At 43.1% G+C, this 22,064-nt stretch overlaps 1 protein-coding gene across 8 annotated transcripts in view; it reads left to right on the forward strand.

Moving 5' to 3' along the window:
* Positions 1–22,064, forward strand: part of ARHGEF6 (Rac/Cdc42 guanine nucleotide exchange factor 6) — a 123,434-nt gene that overhangs the window by 94,250 nt on the left and 7,120 nt on the right. For 3 of the 8 annotated variants that reach the window (XM_019919027.3, XM_033849042.2, XM_019919028.3), the window contains 12 exons: positions 1,133–1,271; positions 3,892–3,951; positions 5,923–6,069; positions 9,085–9,171; positions 9,981–10,059; positions 11,281–11,426; positions 12,485–12,622; positions 14,189–14,209; positions 15,392–15,485; positions 16,616–16,705; positions 18,915–19,014; positions 21,024–21,078. In XM_019919027.3, the coding sequence (XP_019774586.1) occupies positions 1,133–1,271; positions 3,892–3,951; positions 5,923–6,069; positions 9,085–9,171; positions 9,981–10,059; positions 11,281–11,426; positions 12,485–12,622; positions 14,189–14,209; positions 15,392–15,485; positions 16,616–16,705; positions 18,915–19,014; positions 21,024–21,078 (1,156 nt within the window). Of the gene's footprint in view, positions 1–1,132; positions 1,272–3,891; positions 3,952–5,922; positions 6,070–9,084; positions 9,172–9,980; positions 10,060–11,280; positions 11,427–12,484; positions 12,623–14,188; positions 14,210–15,391; positions 15,486–16,615; positions 16,706–18,299; positions 19,015–21,023; positions 21,079–22,064 lie in introns of those variants that run through there. The other 5 variants (XM_019919025.3, XM_033849041.2, XM_019919026.3 and 2 more) reach the window with 5 other exon arrangements.

Below are 22,064 nucleotides of genomic sequence, written 5' to 3' on the forward strand. Positions count from 1 at the left end.
GGAGTTAAGTGGTGGTTTGCAGGGTGCTTCACAAGCCGGAAATCCTGGAAGCTGGGGGGTCCATTGGACTATTGCAGTGAACTAGACCGGAGAGATGAAGGCCTGAGCTGAGTCAGTGGCAGTGGGAATGGAAAGGAATAAACAGGCACAAGAAGGTTTGTGACGGATTAGATATGCGTGGGTGAGCAGGGAGGGAGAGGGGTCAAGAGATAAGGCAGGTTTCCTTCTTTAATTCTATGTTGCAGAGATATAAACTAAAATGATCTTGCAGCCCCAGGACTCAGTATCCTATTGGTGGAAAGGAGACAGTCCAGAGGGTGCTGAAGGGCAGAGAAAACCCAGGCTTAGACTTAGACATTTGCACAACATGGTTCCTAAGATATTAATACAGTCTTTTTTTTTTTTTTTTGGCCACACCTCGCGGCTTGTGAGATCTTAGTTCCCCTACCAGGGATTGAACCCGGGCCCACGGCAGTGAGAGTGCAGAGTCCCAACCACTGGCCCACCAGGGAATTCCCTACAGTCTTTTCTTTTTTTTTAAAGCCGAGTTATTTGGGTAGGCTGCTGCACTGTTTTCAGATCCTAGGCTAAGTGATTAGACATGCAAACATGCTGCTATCTGGATTTAGGACTTGATTCTCGCTCATTACAAGTGGGTGTCCCAGTGATAGGGAGCTCTTGGTGAGTTACTCCCCTTGGCATCTCATCAGCCAATAACTAGAATGTTTGCAGTGACTAAGAAAAGATTTTTTCAAACCTGACGTTGAGGTCGTATGATAGATTGTATGCCCCATGCCTCTGGGTGCAGGCTTCTTAAGGGCAGGGGTTTTGGTTTTCTTCACGGCTGTATTCCCAACAGAGAACAGAGCCTGTCACTTAGTAGGTGCTCAATAAATAATTGTTGGATGAGAAAATAAAGCCAGGGATCATAAGTGCCTGGTTCACCGCTGTAGCCCAGTGCTGTGCGCCATGCTGATTGAATTGAGTTGAAGTGCGTCAGACAGCATTTGTGCTGGTGATCCAAAATTTATTTGGTTTTCTATGCTGTGAAATACAGGAAAATCATGTTCAGTTGGTAACTCTTTACATGGAATATTAAGCAGTAACAAAACTATATTCGTTCTTTTGCCAGTGATGATCTGGAACGATTTATGGAAAATCAAGGTGCATCTAGCCCAGGTATCCTCATTTTAACAACAAGTCTCAGCAAACCTTTCATGCGACTGGAAAAGTATGTTACTCTCTTGCAAGAGTTGGAACGGCATATGGAGGTAAGGGAAGGCGAGCTATTTTAAGCTCCTGTACAAAGGATGAGCCTCTGCTCTGGAGGAAGCAGCCAGTACCGCCTCCAAACTAGCCTTACTGAGGAGTTCAGAAAAAACCTGGGTTTCAAAATTTACTTGATCCAGTCTTCCCTCTTCCCGGGCTTTTAGTTTTCCTCTTTATGCAGCAAAATAAGAATGGGACATTCTTTTTTTTTTTCCCCCTCTGAAGATTTTTTTTTACTTATTTTTACTTATTTTTTCCAGCTTTATTGAGGTATGATTGGCCAATAAAAATTGTATATATTTAGGTTGTACAACGTGATTTTTTAAAGGTGTACAATGTGATGATTTAATATACATACATTGTAAAACCATGACCACAATCACGTTAATTAACACATCCATCACCTCACATACCTACCTTTTTCTTTTAGTGAGAACTTTCAAGATCTTTTCTTTTCTTTTCTTTTTTTTAAGCAACTTTGAAGTATACAATACAGTATTATCGACTATAGTCACCATGCTGTACATTAGATCCCCAGGACTTATTCATCTAATAACTGAAAGATACCCATACTTTACTATTAAATATTCGTGATCATTCTCCCTCCCCTCTCTTCTCCCAGCCCCGGTCCTGTTGCTTCCTCAAGTCTCTGCTCACTGGTTGACTTAGGTTTACTTCTGCCCTCTCATCTGTAGATGGTGGTTCTACAGAGAAATCTTCCACCAAGAAACCTTCTGTTGCTCTGATATATGAACCAGCTTTCTTGTGGGAGCTAAACAAAGCAGAACAGCATCAGAAAACGTACAGAACATTTTTCATTATAGACAGGAATGTTTATCCCTAGAGCACTGTGGTCATTCAGCTTCATGACTCTGGATTACAATGGAAGATTCTGGTGTTTCTTTAAAGATGAATAAATGGGTCCAGTCTCAGTTTCTCTGTTTACGCAGCCATACATCTCCGTCAAAGCCCCCTCACATTTTTTGTTTAAAAATGCACAGTTTACTTGCAACAGCTGTAGCATAGCTATCACCTTTTCTAAATATTCAGATTTGCGCTGAGGCCTGAGGATTGAATATTGTTGCCTCAAGAGCCCAAATCCTCTTTATTAGAAGCCCGTCAGCAGGGGTAGCTTCTCGAGCCGCTCTTGTGTGATGGAGCATGGGGGATGGGGATGGGTGAGGAGGGCCCGAGGGGGGAAGCTGCGTTTACCCTACTTGTTCTTCCTGTGTCTGGGGAAAGGTTTTGAGGTTTGAAAGGGTTTGATTATCTTTAAAGAGAAAGGTTGCAGGAAGGTGTTGACCTCTGGATGGCTTTCCAAAAGCTAAACCTGTTCACCGAACCGTTTGTGGTTTGCCCCTCCTTGTTTATCACAAAAATCCAGAAACGCGTGGCCCCAGTTTCTGGAACTGCTCAGTGCTGAAGTACAAACAGACACTTCATTTGAGGAAATAAAATCCCAGGTGCTCCCACTGCTTGCATCCTCTGTCCTGGCCCTTTTTGTCTCAGAGCCCGTTTCCTCTCCTCCTCCGCTGGTGCTGGTGGTCACCTGCCTTTGGCTGCCTTTCATTTCCCACCATCAGATAATACGTATCCTGAGAACAGGTTCACCATCTGGTGAGACACTTTATCCAGCTTTCTGGTCACTGAGTATGGCTGCTGGCTCCTGGCAGAGTAGAACTTGAACTTCTCAACGATCAGCCGATTTGCAGAAGGATACATTTATAAAGGAGTACAACCTTTCTTTTCATAAGCAGTGCTGCTCTTGGCTTGGGTCAGAGCCTTAGTCCACTCAGCTCTGTATTTTATCACCCAAAGCTGATCAAACAGCAGATTTTGTCTTCCTTTTACTGCTGCTGAATTCCAGAGGTTAGCTGGACATCTCCCGCAAGGAGCCCTACTTTCCCTTCATAAACAGTTATGCAGATGTGGATCCCTCAAAGCCATTTTGAACCTGTCCACTTTTCAGGGTTGTGAGTACCGTGGAATTGCAGACCAAATATAATCAGCTTGCTTAAGAAGGAGCACATGGTATGAGACCTGGAATTTTTTCCCGTCTGCCATGTTGAGTCTGCTGAAAGAAGATGGAGGCGGTGTAGGAAATGAGATTGGATTGAGTTCTCTCTAACCACCACTCTGTTTCTACAATTCCCTACCTCTTGTCATTTACTAACAACATGACCTAATGATGCCCCCCCACATAATTATTATTAATTATCCACGGTATAACAGCAAAAAGGCAAATGGGAACTCTTGCCTCGATAACTGTACCTAGTATGTTGTTACCAAATATATAATGTGTTCCCAGCCATCTTAATTTCTTCATCACCTAATCATTAGAGGTGCTGAGATTCCAAATGCTCAAATGCTGTTTTATTTTTTAATCTTCAAGTTAGCATACGGTAAAACTGACTTTTTTCTTTTGGGGTACAGGTCTATGACTTTTAACATGTGTATAGATTCGAGTTACCACCACTACTATCTCGATACAGAACAATTCCATCATCCCTCAAAATGTCTCCTTTGGATCCCTTTGCAGCCACACCCTCCTCCCACCCCTAAGCCCTGCAATCACTGCTCTGTTCTCCTTTAATACTGTTTTAAAATGTATTCCTTTAATAGGATACGCATCCAGATCACCAGGATATTCTGAAAGCAATCATAGCATTCAAAACTCTCATGGTAGGTGACGCTCTAAAATTATAACTCTCCATTTTGTATGCTTTGTTCCTAAAAGCGTGACTTGTGTGTAATGTTTCTTTCCTTCTGCAAAGGTCTCTAGAGTGGAAACAATAAGCTCTAGTGACCGTATCGCAGTGATTGTTTCATTTACTGTTGTCTTCCAAACATCATGCTTACCTGTGAAAGGTTGCCAGGCTGAGGGTGTAAAGCACTCATTTGAAGTCTCTGCCACATTAAGCATGGCTGTGTAGGTGGGGGGTTTCCTTTTGTCTCTTTGTCTTTACCCCCGTGTTACTCACCTTATGTCTGTGCAACTCGTCCTTCACTGATCGGCATCAATACCGGATTCATCTACTTATGCCGAAGGGTGTGAGTCTATTCTTTGCATATGAAAAAGAAATCCTTCATCAAATCTAGAAGGAAAAAGAAACCCGACTAAAATACAATTGCTGTATATAGAGTGCTATCAAAGTTACCTTTTATCTTGAATCTCGAGCACAGTGGCTTAGTGTCCTCTTGAACCCACTGAGGTAAAACTGCTTGGTGGCATTTTAGGAGGAAAGAAAAGGTTATTTGGGGTGATTAAGTTGAGCTTAATTTTAGACATTTCTGTAGTACTCCAAGTGATGGGGATCAACGTTTAGTTATTGATTCTTGCTGTAAGGTTGTTATGCAACATTCACCATCACCTCGTTTTTATTGCTGTCGAAAGATCTGTACCTGACGTGCCCACAGTTAAACAGCAAGTTGAAGACCAGAGTGTAAGGTATCAGGTTAAAACTGCTGTTGTAGGTAAAAAATGGTGGAATATTGGCAGTTTGACATGGTTCAACCTAATGGAACAGCCCACTGAAACCCATGACATTTATAATTATTTGTATCCCTTCTCTTTTTTCCTATGTAAATTGAGTATAAAATGTCTCATTTGAAAAATGATATTTCATTCTAATCATTTTACATGTTGTAAAACTTGCTTTGACGGTTATAGTATACTTATTCCCATTCTAGGCCTCAAAAATATGTGTACAATGAATTTATTTCCTCAAGTTTCCATTTACCTGAAAGGGGCAGCAGAGCTTTTATAGAAAACATGCCCCAAAACACTATGATAGTCATTTGGAAACAGGAACATAACTAACCATATGCTTATTTTCATACTCAGTTTGGAGTGAATACTGTTAAATTATTTTAAGATAACTTCACATTTTCTGAAGCAGTGAGATATATATGTATATAGTATATACTGTGTACAAATATATAGTAGTCATACCCCACGTGTTATTTCTTGGCTTGTATTTTCAGTTTGTATTTGTGAAATTCAGTTGTATCCCTTTTTCCAATCCTTTTAGGGATAAAAATTAGCTTAGTACTTTTTCATAGCAATCTACTACTGGTCCCCAAACAAAGTATAGGGCAGTGCCTGTGTTTCATTATAAGATCAGTTTGATTCACTGCGGCAGAAGGAGTTTAATTTTCTCTTTTTCGATAACTCTTGGAGTCATTTTGTAAAGTAAGATGTCACTTGGTTGGAAACTGAGTTAGAAAAATAAAATTGCTTTGTAACAAAGCACGATTTATGCAAAGGTAGGCAAGATGGAGAGGAGCTGGAGCGAGCAGGGACGCCGAGCAGCAGATCTGAACCTACTGGTCCTGTTTGATGTGATTCTGCTACTTGTCTTCCCTTACTCCTTGTGGGGAGGGAGAGGCAACCCCCTTCCTTCTACCACTTTATCTTGATGTTTTGCAAAATGAGAAATGGCTCCTCCTTACAAAATGTTTAGGGGCTGAAGGCTAGAGATTTAAGGTAGTGAATCTTTCCGTCTGTCCGGAACGGACCAGGTGATGGGACTCGTGGTGAGAATAGGGACTCAGCGGAAATCTGATAGTCAAGAGCCGCTTCTTACTTTAGCCTTGTTTTAGGTCTGTTTCAGAAGAATTCCTATTTCAGTATGTTCTGCTTTGGTTCTGTAGGGGCAGTGCCAAGACCTCAGAAAGAGAAAACAGCTGGAGTTGCAGATACTTTCGGAACCTATTCAGGCATGGGAAGGGGAGGATATTAAAACCTTGGGAAATGTGATCTTTATGTCACAAGTAATGGTGCAGTATGGAACATGTGAGGTAAGAGGTTTCAAATCTCAACACCCTTTCTTCTGTCTTTTATATATTTCTTCCTTTATTTCTTCTTCCATCAAGGTCAAATGCTCAGACTTTTCGCATCAGAAACTGAGCACCTGTTCTTTGCCCAGCCCTCTGCTTGGTGCTGTGGGAGCAGTTAAGAGAAAAGAACAGCCATGATCTCTGCCTTCAAAGAACTCATTAGAGACAGATTAAAACCCAAGCTGCAGCTAGAAAACAAACCAAAATAGTCAATGCCGTATCATGCCATCCCTACAATAGATTCCACAGAAGTTCAGAGAAGGGAGAGACCAAGAAAAGACTGTATGCAGATAGGACTTGAGGAGGGGGCCGTGAAGAGAGAGGGGGGAGATTTTGTAAGGGAGAGGTCATTCTTATCTCAGGAGAGAGCAGGGATGTGGCCTTTTTTCTTCAGCGCACTGAGCCAGCCAGTTTATTAGGAGCAGAGGAAGCATCCTGGGCAGAGTGAAAGAGCAAATTCATTGGGTTCAAGAGAGGCAGGTTGTGAAGAACCTCGGATGTCAGCCAAGGATATTTCAGCTGGACTCAGCAGGAAACCATGCGAGGCCTGAGTAGTAGAGAAACAGGGGTGAAACGAAAGGGGCGTTTCGTTGTGACAGTGACAACCTGACAGCTGTGTATGTCAGCTAAACTGGAGGGGATGGGGCTAGAGACAGGCCATCTGGGTTGGAAAGTGGTAAGTACCCCCCAGGAAGGTGGTGGCAGAGAGAACGAAACTTAAGGGGCAAATATGAGACCTGTTTAGAAGGGAAAGCCTGTAGGAAGTGGTGAGCCAGAGGCTAGAGGAAATGACGGATGTCATTTCAGACCTGGTAACTTTCAAGTGATGGTGGGTATCCAGGAGGAGATGACTTGTAGGCAGCTGTTGAAACGGTATAGAAATGTGGGTAGGAGGTCAGAGTTAGAGGCAGAGGTTTACATGCCCCTGACAGATGTGCCTTCTTGGGAAGTAAATATCCAGAGAGAAGCACAGAAGCCTGAAGATGGATTATGTCTTTTAGGAAGGGAGCGGGGTGGGGGAAGAAGGTTGATTACATCACCTGGTGTGATTTATGGGGTATTACCATCATCTTCTCCCTCCCCAAACATCTTCCTCTACTCCCTGACAGGTCTCTGTCAGAGATTCCTTACTGTGGTTACCAAAGGGGAAAGCGGGGAGGGATAAATTAGGAGTTTGGGATTAACAGATTCAAACCACTATACATAAAATAGATAAACAACAAGAACCTACTATATAGCACAGGGAACCATATTCAATATCTTGTAATAACCTAAAATGAAAAGAATCTGAAAAAGAATATGTATCTGAATTACTTTGCTGTACACTTGCAGCATTGTAAATCAACTATACTTCAATTTAAAAATTGGAAAAAAAAAGCAATCTCATTTAAAATGCAGATACCCTGTGGAAGGTTAATGCAGCGACTCTAACAGTCTTTCATACCTTTGGGATAAACCTCTTGGGTAAAGCAAGGATGAATCAGTGCCGGAAAAAGACGAAGCAGGGACTCCCTGGCTGTGCAGTGGTTAAGACTACACGCTTTCAGTGCAGGAGGCTGGGGTTCGATCCCTGGTCGGGGAACCAAGATCTCGCATGCTGCACGGCGAGGCCAAAAGATTAAAAAAAGAAAAAAAGACAAAGCAGAAGATAGAGGAGAATCAGGGGAGTGTGGTGTGTCGTGGAAATTCTAGGAGGAGCATTTGAAAATGGTCAGCCTGCTGAGTGCTGCAGAAGGGTCAGAGGTCAAAGAGTATGGAGACTGGGAAGAAGCCATTGGATTTCTCTAGAAGGCAGTGATTGAAGACTTTGAGAGAGCAGCAGGGGTGCAGTTAGAGAGGGATCAATGGGGAGAAAACAAAGGCAGCAAGTAATTTGGCAATAAAATGTCAAGAAATAGGGTGTTATGGCTAAGGCGCCACAGGGGGCAAGTGAAAGCTTATGAAATGGACAGGAGATGTACATATGCTAAAGGCAGCAGAAAAAGCCAGTTAGACAGGAGAGGCAGCTGGAAGCAAGAGCAGGAGATGAGACCAAGCAAGAGAAATATGTGAGAGAACGCAGAACACTTTAGAAAAATTAGCCTTGAAAGTTGCTCTTCTCAAGCGGGAGAAAGGAGACGGAGCCAGGCATGAGGATAATTGTAGCTAAGATGGCCGGATGCACGAGCCCAGTGCAATCTTTGGCATCTACTCACTGCATGTCTAAGGGGTTCAGAGAAGCCTTCGTGTGTAAAATTTCCTTTAGTGCCATTTTAAAAAGTGTTTCCTTCTTTGTTTTATATGGGTATAATAATTATTGTGTAGTTATTGATTAACGGTAATTTTAGGAAGAGTTTACCATACATGTTAGGGCATAATAAATTTCCTATCACCTGAAAACCCCTTTATTTGGCCACTTTTCAAAGTAAAATCATTTTCACTTTGAGAACATTGAGACTTACATTGTGCTCTGGTTGCACCTTGGGCAGGAAGGCATTAACTGTGTGACTTTTCAGGCTTACGTGCTTGGGAAACAAGCGTGGTTGTTTGTATTCAACTCTTATGTATAGGAAGGACACAGATAAACTGGGGGCCTATATCCATTTTCAAAGTAAAATTAAATGCGTTTTATACTTTTAAGTTGGATATCCTTTTTTTTAAAAAAAAAAATCACTGTGGGGGCTTCCCTGGTGGCGCAGTGGTTGGGAGTCCGCCTGCCAATGCAGGGGACGCGGGTTCGTGCCCCGGTCCGGGAGGATCCCGCATGCTGCGGAGCGGCTGGGCCCGTGAGCCATGGCCGTTAAGCCTGCATATCCGGAGCCTGTGCACCGCAGCGGGAGAGGCCGCAGCGGTGAGAGGCCCATGTACTGAAAAAAAAAAATCACTGTGTTTCATTGCCTTATATAAGATCTATGTTACAAAAATGATTCCAGAAATTCTTAATAAGCAAAATGTGCAATTTATATTTTTCATTTAATCTTTTTCCTTCCACTTCAGGAAAAAGAGGAGCGGTACCTCATGTTATTTTCAAGTGTCTTGATAATGTTATCTGCAAGTCCTCGGATGAGTGGCTTTATCTATCAGGTTAGTAGATTTCATATAAAGCAAATAGCAAGACCCGTAATGAAAACAGGTTTCCATCCAGATGCAATATTTCCACTCCGGCATTAAAAGCTCCAGCCAGAAAAGACAGAATGTTCTGTCTGGCCCTTCATGTAATTAAACAGTTTATAAGAGCAGATGTTCCTTCTCTCAGAGGTGTATGTGTTAGCATAATGAGTGTATCCTGAATGTCCACTGCTCTGGTTATAAGCTAGATTATGAATGTGTAAATAGAAATTGAAGTCTGCAACTAGATGAATTAGCAACAGAATTTTCCAGGCCCATATCATATCATTATTGCTGAGAAAATATAAAGTTGAGACTTGCCCCTATGGTTGTCTTATTACAGTCACATCACGTGACTCAAGTTTCTGAGATGGAAGTCATTCAGCTCCTTAGGAAATTCAACTTCCTTTAGTCTGCTCCCAAAACACGGAGTACTGTAAGTTACTGTTGCCTATATCCTATCTTGGCCTAGCGATTACTAATTTTCATGAAATTCGAGTTTCTACTTTGTTTTCTGATGATCAGGAAAATGTGTTAGAAAAGTAAACTGTGATTAAATCCTGACCTTATGGTTTAGGGTGTGTTAGCAAAACACAACCCCCATTTTCCCCTTGCTTTCTTGTCTGATTAAAATTTAAAGTGGGGAAACATATTATCTATGGACAGACCAAAGAAATATGTCTCTCCATAATTCACCAGTGATTCCTAAGAGGGTCAGAAAATCTAACAAATAAGCAGAGACATGTATAACCACAGAATTAATGGGGATATTCTTTTTCTGGTAGGGAAAAATACCAATAGCAGGAATGGTGGTGACTAGATTAGATGAAATTGAAGGGAATGACTACACATTTGAAATCACTGGTAGGTAATTTTCTCTTCTTCATGTAGCTACTTCAAATTCTTTTTGAAATGCAGTGGGGTTGAAATAAAGAAGTGCTATTATTTTCTGTTATAAAATCCGTGAGCAAGTTTTACATGGGCATGGCAAAGCATATTACATTTCCTGGGTTAATTAGTCTACAGCAATAGCAGGGAAACCTCCTGGTCATTCAAAAGCCTCGGCTTTGCCATTAGTTTCAATCTTCTCTTGTATAAGAGCTATCTGTTAGAGCTAAGAAATAACAAAATGGACCGATGTAAATGTAATTTTCTCTCCCTTCTGTCGTCTGTTCCCTGGTGGCAGAGGAGCCATTTTATCACCAGCCTATGAATTAGCAAGATTTGGGTGTGTTTTTAAAAAGTGCTGAAAAGCCGTGAAACTTTCTTCACAAATTGAGCAAAATGCCACACCTCCATAATGCTCTGTGACATTTTGGCCTCTTGTCCCTTTTTCCAAACCTGTTTGATATCCACCTGATGGTTGCACTTTTTGCACTGACACGACACGATGGCTAACACTGGGATGCTGGCCGCAGGCTTTACCCCCTTCTTTCCCAATAGGGAGCCCGAGATTTGGTGTTGGCCCAGAGACTGGAACCAGTCTTAGTTGGATCTTGCTGCTTCTTTTTTTTTTTTTTGCGGTACGCGGGCCTCTCACCGTTGTGGCCTCTCCCATTGCGGAGCACAGGCTCCGGCCCGTGCAGGCTCAGCGGCCATGGCTCCCGGGCCCAGCCGCTCCGCGGCATGTGGGATCTTCCCGGACCGGGGCACGAACCCGTGTCCCCTGCATCGGCAGGCGGACTCTCAACCACTGTGCCACCAGGGAAGCCCTTGCTTCATCTTTGATATTGGGTAAAGCAATACAATATTCTCATTTTAGACTATGAACTAGATGGACCCTGTGCTTACATTTTTGGATTGGGAGTTTGTTTAGCGTGAAGTTTTCTACTACTTCCAAGATTCTGTAAGTGGTAGAAATCCAGGATGGTTTTATAAACCAGATATGAGCATTTATGTCTTTACTTTATTATCAGAGCTTATCTGTTCCTGATAGAGAAGTTTCAACAGGGTTAGCTCATAGGTATGAAAACGCCTGAAAATAGACACCCAAGTCCTAGCTGCAATGAAGTGTGTTTATGAATGAGGCAAGCTCAAGCTCCTCCTTGCCTTTTGTTTCCAAATGCTCCTGATCGGGTGATGCAGGTAACATAGTAGAGAGAATTGTGGTCCACTGCGGCAACAACCAAGGCTTCCAGGATTGGCTGGAGCATCTGTACAGGCTGATCAGAGGACCCGCCTCTTGCAGTTCCTTATCCAAAACATCATCATCATCTTGTAGTGCTCATTCCGTAAGTACTCCATCTGTCCTGTCCAGGGATTATTGAGTCTCTTGTCAAATCTTGCCTGCTGAGGACTTACAAGAAGTGGTGAGCATGCCCTTAGCCTTTGCATAGTCTGTATTTGTAGGGTTTGAAGTACAGTCAAACCTCACTAATTCTGGTTTCTTGTTATGGAGGGAGACCCATCCCAATGAACAGAGTTTGACTTAGAGGTGTGCAGCTTTGTCTGACAGTATTAAGGTACTCCAACTAACTGCTAGCAAAGTTTTTCTGGCCAGAAGTCCTGCTAAGATGTTTTAATGATAAACAGCATTTATTTTAATCAGCAACCACTACGTTCTTTTTAATAATGTGCTAAGTCAAAGGAAATAGTTTACCTTCGTGAGTACTTGAACATCTCCATGCAATCTCATTTATGCATCACATTCCCTCAGTAACCTTTAAGGGTGAACTTTGAGCGTTGTCTCCTTCCATTTTATCATAAATTTAGAGTTCACGGAATTTGAATTGATGAGATTTTACTGTACTTGCCGAGTGAGATTGAAGATGTGCTGTGTTGTCTGTTAACACTCAAACCTGTGATGCCCAAATTCCAGTTTTGAGCACAGTGTGTGGTGGAAAGAACAAGGGCTTTTGGCATCAGATCTGGGTTCAAATCTTGGCTTTGCCAATTGCTGGCTGGTTACTTCACTTTGCTAAAGTTTGTCTTAAGTTCTTCTCAGGAAATAACCTATTTAAGTGCCTAACTGAGTGCCACACACATGACCAAACTCATTAAATGTTGACTGTTACTCCACTTTCCTCCCTTAGAGGGGAGAAAACACCTAACTTGAATGAAATTCCAGGACAGAGGGAGGGCAGGATCATGGGATGTGGAGTGAGTTTTGTGCTGTTCCTTAGAGACCCCAGAGTCTTGACTGGAAAGCGCCAGTTCTCCAACTGGAGACTTGTTTTCCCGTCTTTTCCTTTCCGGGGCTGCCTTTGCGGATGCAACAAAGCTATTGCTGTTCTCTCAGTGTGTGGCCCAGGGGTCGGGTTCAGATGGCAGATTGCCAACATCTCATCAGACATTCTCCCAGTCTTTTAGCTCTACTGGACAGCCCCGAGGACCCTTGGAGCCTCCTCAAATTATAAAACCGTGGAGCTTAAGTTGTCTGCGACCTGCGCCTCCACTTAGACCATCAGCAGCGCTAGGTTATAAAGAGGTAATTTTGCTACATATGGTATAAAATGCTTCAGACAAGCTGATTTCGTAGCTTATTACAAAGAGTTCTGTGGGCATGTGCTAGAATTGATGATAGGTGATACATGTCAGTCAATCTCGAATTGCTAGACTCAGTGATTTTTTAAAATTAATTTTCCATTTCCGCATTGTCCATCTACACATATTTCTTGAATATCCACAAGGTTTCTGTGCACTGCCTGAGTTTCCCTGGTCTCCCCCTGGAGTGCCTCTGGCTTGCCTTTATGATTATATGATAATTCTATAAATAGGTCATGATGTACACACATCTCAAACAAATGCCACTTCGTTAGCATTGAATTGCTAACCAAGCAGTCCCAACTCTGCATTTGGAATCATTTTGATCCCTTAAACCAAATCAGTAAAAGTCTTATGGGTCCAAGCCATGGGTCTGAACTATGAAAGTCTGAATTATTTGCTGCAGTGGAAAGAGAAAAAGAATTTAGTGAAAGGAGTGTCTTTTAAAAAGAGGCTTTTAAGCGACAACCCTAGAGAACATCTGATATTTGGGTAGAATGCGGATTTCAAGGTGTTTTTTTTTTTTTTTTTGTCTAGAAGTGGCAGTCAGGAAATGTCAGTCACTATCTTCCATAACTGTGCAGAGCATTACCTTTTCCATCCAAACGGTGGTTTGTTTTTTTTTTTTTCCCCCTAACAAGTTTCTCATCATTTCAGCTTTCGGAAAAGATCCTCATATATTAGTAACTATTCTTTAAATAGGTCTTACCGAGTGAAGATTTAAGTCTGTGACAATTATGAGACGTGTGTTAGAATTATGGTGCAAAGGCAGCATATGTTTTTGTGTCAAATGTGTGTTTTGATGAGTGGCGCAGACTTAGCTCAATTTTGAGTTTTTGATTTAAAACACCATGCTTCACTTAATTGTTTCACTTAATTGTTGCCTCCAGTTCTTAGTGCAGTAAAAGTAGGACAATATTTGGATATGGGAGGATTTTTTGATCCTTTTAACCTGACATGATAGGAGAAATAATCCTTGAGCCAAATCTTTATTACGTACCTCTATTCAGAATTTGGCCAGGAAACAGCCCCACAGGTTGGCTTTGGAAACTGACCAGTGATTCCTGCAGTTATCCAATTCTCTCCTCTGATTACCTAAATCAGGAGTGCCACTTCATAGTTACCTAAGTCCCCTTTTTAATGATGGATATTTTGTAATTGTCAGTTACTAAGTTCAAATTAAGGTGAGCTTTGAAGGGTAAAGTTGACTTAATCCTTCACAGAACTAATCCATTAAAACTAAGGCATGATCACTTTGTTTCTGCTGGGAGATGTGTAGTTCAGTTATTTTCAGCATTTGTTTTTCTGCACAGAACTGTATTCCTTGGGCTTTTGCATGATGATATTGCATCTGAAACTAATGTGGGAAACATGATGATATTCTCTCTGTGTAATTTATGATAACACTAACATTTCAAATGTTGTTTTAGAATTATTGATAAATGGATTTGGTCATTATAACCATCGACCTCTCACGCTCATCTTCTCTTTCTTTACATATTCACTTTAGAGGATGTCTTATATCTTAAAGGTAAGGGTAGAACGATATCTTTGGCGTACAGTGACATCATATAATGCTGTGCTGTAACCTTTGATGAATGAAGCTTTCCTTTATGCTTGTTTTGTCCCTTGTTACAATTGGTGGCTAAAATATGAAGATACAATTCTGACATGTAAGTACTTTCTTCAGAAAAGTAGGCTCTTGTGAAATATGTGCGAAAATGTCATCTTCTAATGCCTCTAAAATGTCTGTTTTCCGTGGGGTTTTTTATATGCTCTTTCTATTTTTCCTGTTATTTTTGTCACATGTGAATTTTTCATGTCTGTCTGTTTTCAAGTCTAAGTGGATCACTGAGGCTAAGTGGAAGAAATTAAATTCTTTGTTGCAGTTATTTTTAAGGTAGTGATTGTTAACCATGCATCCTGTATATACATTGCATGGGAGATTGGAATAAGATGATCACCGTTTACTTGGGTACTTAATGAGCACCTTTTTAGACCTGCTGGTTATTCATATGGCAAAGGCAAATCCAATAATTCATCTCTCTTTTTTCTACTAATTAAAAATATAACTTTATAGATGTATGTTTAAGCTTGCTGTAGGTACGCTATGCCTAACCCCAAATTATTTATCAGGAAATCCTTCATTTGGCTCTTCTCTCTGACTACAGGGAATTTACTTAGTCTCTCTGCCTTAATTTTCCTGTCTCACAAATGGAAATTGATATTCTTCTTTGTGGAACTGTCGCTAAGGAGAATTTATTTAAATAGTTTTGAAGCTCTTCAAAAAGTGGTCCATACCCCATTAATAGTTACAATTGTTATTTCATTCCCTTAAAGCTGTATCAGTGGGGAATATAAACCAAGTTAGGAAATACTGTTATTTCTCTAGGATTGACATCCATTACTTTCTCTGCAGATGGTACCCTAAAGGCATTTGGCCTCCTGGAGAAGCAGCCGTATCTGCAGTAGGCCCACACCATTCTTATTCCCATCTCTATGGCAATTGAGAGGACAATAGCATTGCCTCGGTTTCGTTTAACCTTTTAGAGTTTATTGGAACCATTTTTATTGTGTATAGTATTAAATCCTGATACCCTCCTAAATGAGACTGTCAAAAATAAGAGAGAGCCATTCTATTTAATTTCATTTGCTTTTTTAATTTGTGTTTTGGGGAAATTTTTAATTCATAAAGAAACCTCTATCCTTACAGGAATCTGGTAAAAGCCCCAAAACGATGAAGAAGTTTCTTCACAAAAGAAAGACCGAAAGAAAGCCATCGGAGGAGGAATATGTCATCCGCAAAAGTATGTGTTTCGTACTTTTAGAAAGTTGGTTATGGATGAGGAATTTTTTGAAAGAAGAGGATTCGAGCAGTATGTTCTCAGCATCACCTTTGACATAAAGAAAAATGCATGGGAAGGCTTGGCCGCCACCTCTCAGCTTTTGCAATAAGCTGTCTCCTGCTGCTTTTCATGTTGTCTTAGGCAGACAAACCATCTATATAGTTTTCATGTTGAACATTTGGCTCTACCTGGTTTAGAACCACTAAAGGGACCCATTTGCTATGGAGACATTTTTTTCTTCCCTCTTAGTTTCTAACACCTGAGATACTTGCCTTTACTGAGATCGACTAAATAGGCCCAAAGCCTGAGATCCTCTGGAATTTTAATGTTCAGTGATGTTCTCAGTTAGTCAAGGAGGCAGCCTGCTGGCATATAGAAACAGGGCTGGGTTTAGAGGCAGGCTGCAAAGTCGGTCAGCCAATCGATACGCACACATTTGCCTCTCTGGGAACAAGGTACTCTGGGACACACATGAAGGAGTAAGTGATGTATCACCAAGGGGTGACGGAGCTGTGTGTATCAGTCTGAAATACAGTCTGGATAAATCTTTGCTGGACTCTAGCTTCTGCTTCCCCTACCCCTCACCTCACCCCTGGATGTGCACAGCAGCGTGTTAACAGTCATTTCTAGAATGAGTTGGAGGGGGTTGGGGGAATGAGAGGGAGAATCAGTGACTAGGCTGGCTGGTTGGGAAAAAATGGGTGGGATTAATGGTGGAAAGCTTCCTAGAGAAAGTGAGCCTTGAAATTTGATGGAGAGGAAGGGTGTGGTGTATGGGATGAGAACTGGGGCCAGCAGCAAGCCCAGGGCTGGCCTTGTAGCCTCTGAGACACTGGCAGGACCCTCCAATTTCGAACTCCAAGTGGCTTCTGGAGCAGGCCACTCTCGGTGCTGAACTCACTGGTGCCCCATCCCTTTCCCAAGGTGGATGTGTCTCTGCTCCACCATGCCAGCCGGTCAGCTTTTTCTCCTGCCTTTCATTAAGGCCACTGGTCAGAGAAGCCAGTGCCTGGCACCCGAGTGCACTGCATCATTTCGAGGGTCCGGAGGCATGTATCTCCTGAGGAGTCACGATTCGTTACACTTGACAGGTACGGCTGCTCTGGAAGAGGACGCTCAGATTCTGAAAGTGATCGAAGCCTACTGTACCAGTGCCAACCTTCAACAAGGCCACGGCTCAAGTAGGTTCCCCCAAACCACTTTCTCTAATGAGTGATGTTTCTCTGCTACTGCTCACTGCCTCTTAGAAAAAGAGAACAGCAACCCAGATGGGCTGCAGGGTGTGTAAAGCAGGTGACTTGCAGCAGAGGGGCGGGCACAGGGCTGCATCTTTCAGATAAGCTGCTTTTAGCTACCAAGCGGTTTGTTTACCCACTGTTTCTTTTCACCCAGAGACAAAGAGAGATGCAAGAGTAAAAAAGTTGGAGGTGATAGAAATGAAAATAAATTTTTTTTTAAAGTCACTCTCCTTTGAAGTACGCAGATACCTTCACCAACACTAGTTAAAGAGCCCAGAGAGTTCCTGTGTCTGTGAACTGATGCTAATCTCTTCTTATAGGCAGATTTGGAAAGGAAGTCAAAATACTATCTTTGATCAGCTGCATATTTAAGCAAACAGAGCTTCACCAAACTCAAGTTTCAGAGTTGCTCTGAAAATCTGGAAATGTAGCTGCTTAGCAGGGCCTTTTGAGAATGTCTACAATTTATCAGGGAGCCATTAGGTGAGGGTATTTCCCCCAACAACTTTCAGGCTACAAACTGAAAGCGAGATAATACTTTCTGATTCATCCTTGTGCTTTTAGAAAAGCCAGGTCACATCGCTTATGTCCTTGGTCTTTCATTATTATGGGCATTCAGGACAGCTGGTGTGAGGGTCTTGCATCTGTGTAGGAGATAAGCTCTCCATAATGTTCCATCTGGACAGCCACTGAGGCCTGGCTTGAGTGTGGGCAGGGCTTCCTCAGTGGACTGCCCTGACCGATGCTTCCAAAGTAACATGTCTCTCAGGTCGTCATGGGGAAAGCATTCTATGTGGAAGTTGACACATTTGACTCTGAAGGGGGGACTGTCACACCTTCTGCTTCTCAGACCAAACCTGCCTCTGGCTTTGGGCATGCCCAGCCCTGATAACAAGGTTCGAGGAGTCAGGAAAAGAAAGTGAGAGCAGTTTTTATTGCAAAAACGAGGAAAAAGAGAGGGGGGCAAGGAGACGCCAGAAGCAGCAGCCGTCATACGAAATCCGACCTCACCTCCCGCCACCTCCTGTCCTCACACTGACAGAGACGGGAGATTTGCTCAGAGGTGCGGGCAGGCATTCTGGCCTCAAGAACCTCATTTTCCCCCACCCCCGTCCTCCCTGGCCTCCCTCTTTTGTGTGGAAAGTGTCTAGCATAGTGCTTGGCACGTGGTAAGCGTTTTCGCATCCTGGTGACCGACACCCTCCATCCCTCTCCAGCCAGAAGTCCTGCACCCATAGAAGCGGCCGCTATTGTTTCTCGCTGCATCCAGTCGGTTGGTTAGTCGGCCAGCCTGCTATGCACTTATTAAGCACCTACGAAGTACTGGGCCCCGAGGAAGGCAGGGACACATCCACCTCGGGAAAGGGATGGAGGTTGAGTGAAGGCACTGAGTGTTCACAACTGGAAGGAACTTGGCTTAGAAGAGAGGAAGCCAGTGGCTCTGAGAGGAAGGATCCAGAAGGGACGGGGAGGTTGCAGGTGCAGGAGAGCTGTCTGGTCAGGTCCCATGGCTGCTCTGTCACCTCTTCCATCCCAGAGCCTGGAGATGGTGAGCGGAGAGCAGTAAGGACGCCTGCATCTTTGCTGCTGTTGTGATCATCTCCCCAACGCCCCCTCTACCCTCCATCAAAATGGTCTTCACCGACCCTGCTTCACCGTGTAGGATGGTAAAGAGAACAAATGGGAGTGAGTGATGCTTCTGAGGCCCTTTAAGCATGCTGCGTCCCAGTGCAGTGCTACGTTCTGCATGATTTTTACTCAAATACAAAACCCACGGGGTGTGGCGTGCCGTTCCCCAGAGACGCGCAGGGAGGAATGGTCACTGGCTGGCTCTTTGCTCTGGAAGAGGCAAAACAGGACAAGATGGGGTCTTGGTTGAGGACAATTCTCACAGCAGCCTTTTCACATTGTGTTTCTGAATACAAAATGTGCCCCCGGCCCCCAGGATGGAATCAGTGTATTTGGCCATTTCGAATTTCTCCCGTCAGGAGGATTTCGTCAGCAGATGTTGGATGACTGCTCTCGGGGCGCCAGGCAGCCGGATGCCGTCAATGAAGACCCCTCAAAAACCACGGTAGAAAGGAGCTAACCCCCAACAAATAGTTTCCCCTAGTAAACTCCCTCCCTCGCCTCTTGCCGCCCTTGTCTGTAGGTGCTCGCAAGGATTCCGTTCCCCAAGTCTTACTCCCCGAGGAAGAGAAACTCATCATTGAAGAAACCAGAAGCAACGGCCAGACCATCATTGAAGAAAAGTGCGTAGAGCGGGCTAAACCTTTTCTGATTTTTCTGGGGGCTGGAAAGAAGGTTCTGGCAGGGCAACGTGGCTGTGGCCAAGCCTGCACGGAAGGACAGTCCCTCCTTATCTGAGAATGTGGCCCTCTTGGCTGACTGTACAGTTGGGAGCCTGGGGAGGGCTGCCCGCCACAAAGGGAAGGGGAAAGGAGAGGCAGAGGAGGTCAGGAAGGGACTTCAGGGCACGCAAGAATACCACTCCACATGCGGTTTGGAGGCATTGGGAAGGCCATGGCACCAATTCCCTTGCCCAGAGGGATGCCTCTCACATTTATTGACTCAGGCACTGGATTTTCACATACTTGACCTCATTTAAACTCCTACCGCAATCCTGGGAGATAAACGTTACTTTCACCACTGTTACAGATGAGGAAACTGAGATTCAGGGAAATTATGTCCCTGACTTAGCTTTGCACAATAGTGAGGGTGACCTAACGGGGGAAAATCAGGTTAAGTACTTGTATATACTTGAGTCATTTCTGAAGTCAGGCCTAAATTTGCATAGGACAGCGTGTTTCACAGTGCTTGGCATCGTCAATGTATTTTTCCATCTGGTGTATGAAGTGATACGACCAAATGGTACAGCACTTGGGCTCAAGAGAATAACAGCCCTGATTCAACTCCAGATTCTGGTACTTGTTAGCCGTGTGACCTGGAGCAAGTTCCATCACCTCTCTGTGCCTCAGTTTCCTCATCTGTAAAATGGGTATGATAGTAATACTTTCAGAGTTTTTGTGAGGTTAAATGGAATAAGAAGTACAAAGGCTAGCACATGATAATTACTCAATAAATGATGATCGTTATAATTACTATTATTATAGCTATATTAACCCCTACAATGACTTTATGAGGTTTTCAGGGAATGTGATATTATCCCCATTTTGTATGTGAAGAAAATAAGACCAAGAGAGGATGAGAAGAAAACTGGTTACCTAAGGTTAGAGGACTGGCAAGTCGTAGGGTCAGAACTGGAGCCCAGATCTCCAATGTCCTTGTCCAGGGAGAGAGCCAGAGAGGAAATGACTCTTCCACAGTTCTGCCAAGGCGCTTTATCCTTTTTTGGAATATATGGAATCTTTTAGAAATAATGCCCCTGACTTTGTGTTTGTGTCATGTACGATGGTGTAGGGTCAGATAGGTGAGAAGGGCAATGCCATAGCACAGATAGCGTAGGATAGGCAGGGCCTGGTGACACCTCTCATTACAATATGTCAGGTGATGGTCCTTCCTGCCCCCAAGAGAGAAATCAAACCTTATGAGGAGCCCTAGTCTCTTTTTTTTCTTGACTTTTCTTTCTTTCTTTTTTTTTACATCTTTATTGGAGTATAATTACTTTACAATGGTGTGTTAGTTTCTGCTTTATAACAAAGTGAATCAGCTATACATACATATGTGTATATATATATATATCCCCATATCTCCTCCCTCTTGCATCTCCCTTCCTCCACCCTCCCTATCCCACCCCTCTAGGTGGTCACAAAGCACCGAGCTGATCTCCCTGTGCTATGCGGCTGCTTCCCACTAGCTATCTATTTTACGTTTGGTAGTGTATCCATGCCACTTTCTCGCTTTGTCACAGCTTACCCTTCCCCCCCATTTTCTTTTTATTTATTTTTAAAAGTTGAAGTAGAGTCGATGTACTGTATTATATAAGTTACAGGTGTACAATACACTAGTCTGTTTTATTTTTTTAGTACTTGCCTAAGCTGGGAAGCAAGCAGCAGAGGAGGAGGGAAGTGTAGAAAACGTGCGGTGACACGGTGTTAGAAAGAGCTTGTGTGATGCTGGTTGTTAGCCCATAAAAATGAGAAACACAAGGACCATTCATAGCAGTATCTCTTCCGATTCACCAGCAAGACCACCGCTTTTCAGGATCTGTATTTCTATAAAGCTGCTTTTCTTCTTAAGTATCACTTAACAATATCTCAGTGCCATCTATTAATCTATGAACTTTATCTTTGTGTTCTAGGAGCCTTGTCGATACTGTTTATGCCTTGAAGGATGAGGTCAAAGAGCTGAAACAGGTAATGAAATTCGAAAGTCGTTTTCTCAGATCCTAACGGGCCTGCTCCCTCTTCCCTGCTGCGCACTGGTAGATGCCCTCAGGAGAAGGCCAGGAGCAAGGTGGTGAGGTGGGGGTTCTTAGTTCCCTTGTGTCAGCCAGGTGGGTTTTGTTGATTTTACCACGTGGCCTTGGGTTTCAATTTCTGCAGCTTGCCTATATACCTATTCAGGGATTTACAATAGGATCACAAACTTAGTTACAACTTCATGTTCCCTGACTTTTGCAAACAGAATTTAAGAAAAGATAAGTCAGTCATGAGCATGTAAGTGTAAACAGAACCATAAATCATGATTCGTGGGCTCCTCTGCAGATCTGATCCAGTGCTCCATGAGGGACACTCTCCCTTGGGTTTGAGGACTGACTGTACCTGGTGACAGGGTAAAGGATGGATTGAAGGGAGAGAGACCAGAGGCTGGAAGACCACTTAGGAGGTTATTATAAAACTCAGGGTGAGACGTGATAAAGTCCTGAGCTGAGGAGGGAGAGCCGCTCAGGCTACGGAGGAGGGACACAGATGTAAAGGAAGGCACATCGCAGAGTTAGAGCCTTTGGAAAATGGCACCATGATGTGGGGATTAAGAAAGAACCAGGGATGGAAGATGAGTCTTTTTACCTGGGTATCTACTTTGTTTTTTGTTTTTTTGTTTTTTAATTGAGGTATAGTTAGTTTACAATGTGGTGCCAATCTCTGCTGTACAGCAAAGTGACTCAGTTATACACATAGAGACCTTCTTGTTTCCTATTCTTTTCCATTATGATTTATTACAGGATATTGAATATAGTTCCCTGTGCTATACAGTAGGACCTTGTTGTTTATCCATCCTATATATAATAGTTTACATCTGCTAATCCCAAACTCCCTGTCCTTCCCTCCCTCAATCCCCCTCCCCTTGGCAACCACAAGTTTGTTCTCTATGTCTGTGAGTCTGTTTCATAGGTAGGTTC

The sequence above is a fragment of the Tursiops truncatus genome, chromosome X, assembly GCF_011762595.2.
Source record: "Tursiops truncatus isolate mTurTru1 chromosome X, mTurTru1.mat.Y, whole genome shotgun sequence".
Taxonomy (NCBI): domain Eukaryota; kingdom Metazoa; phylum Chordata; class Mammalia; order Artiodactyla; family Delphinidae; genus Tursiops; species Tursiops truncatus.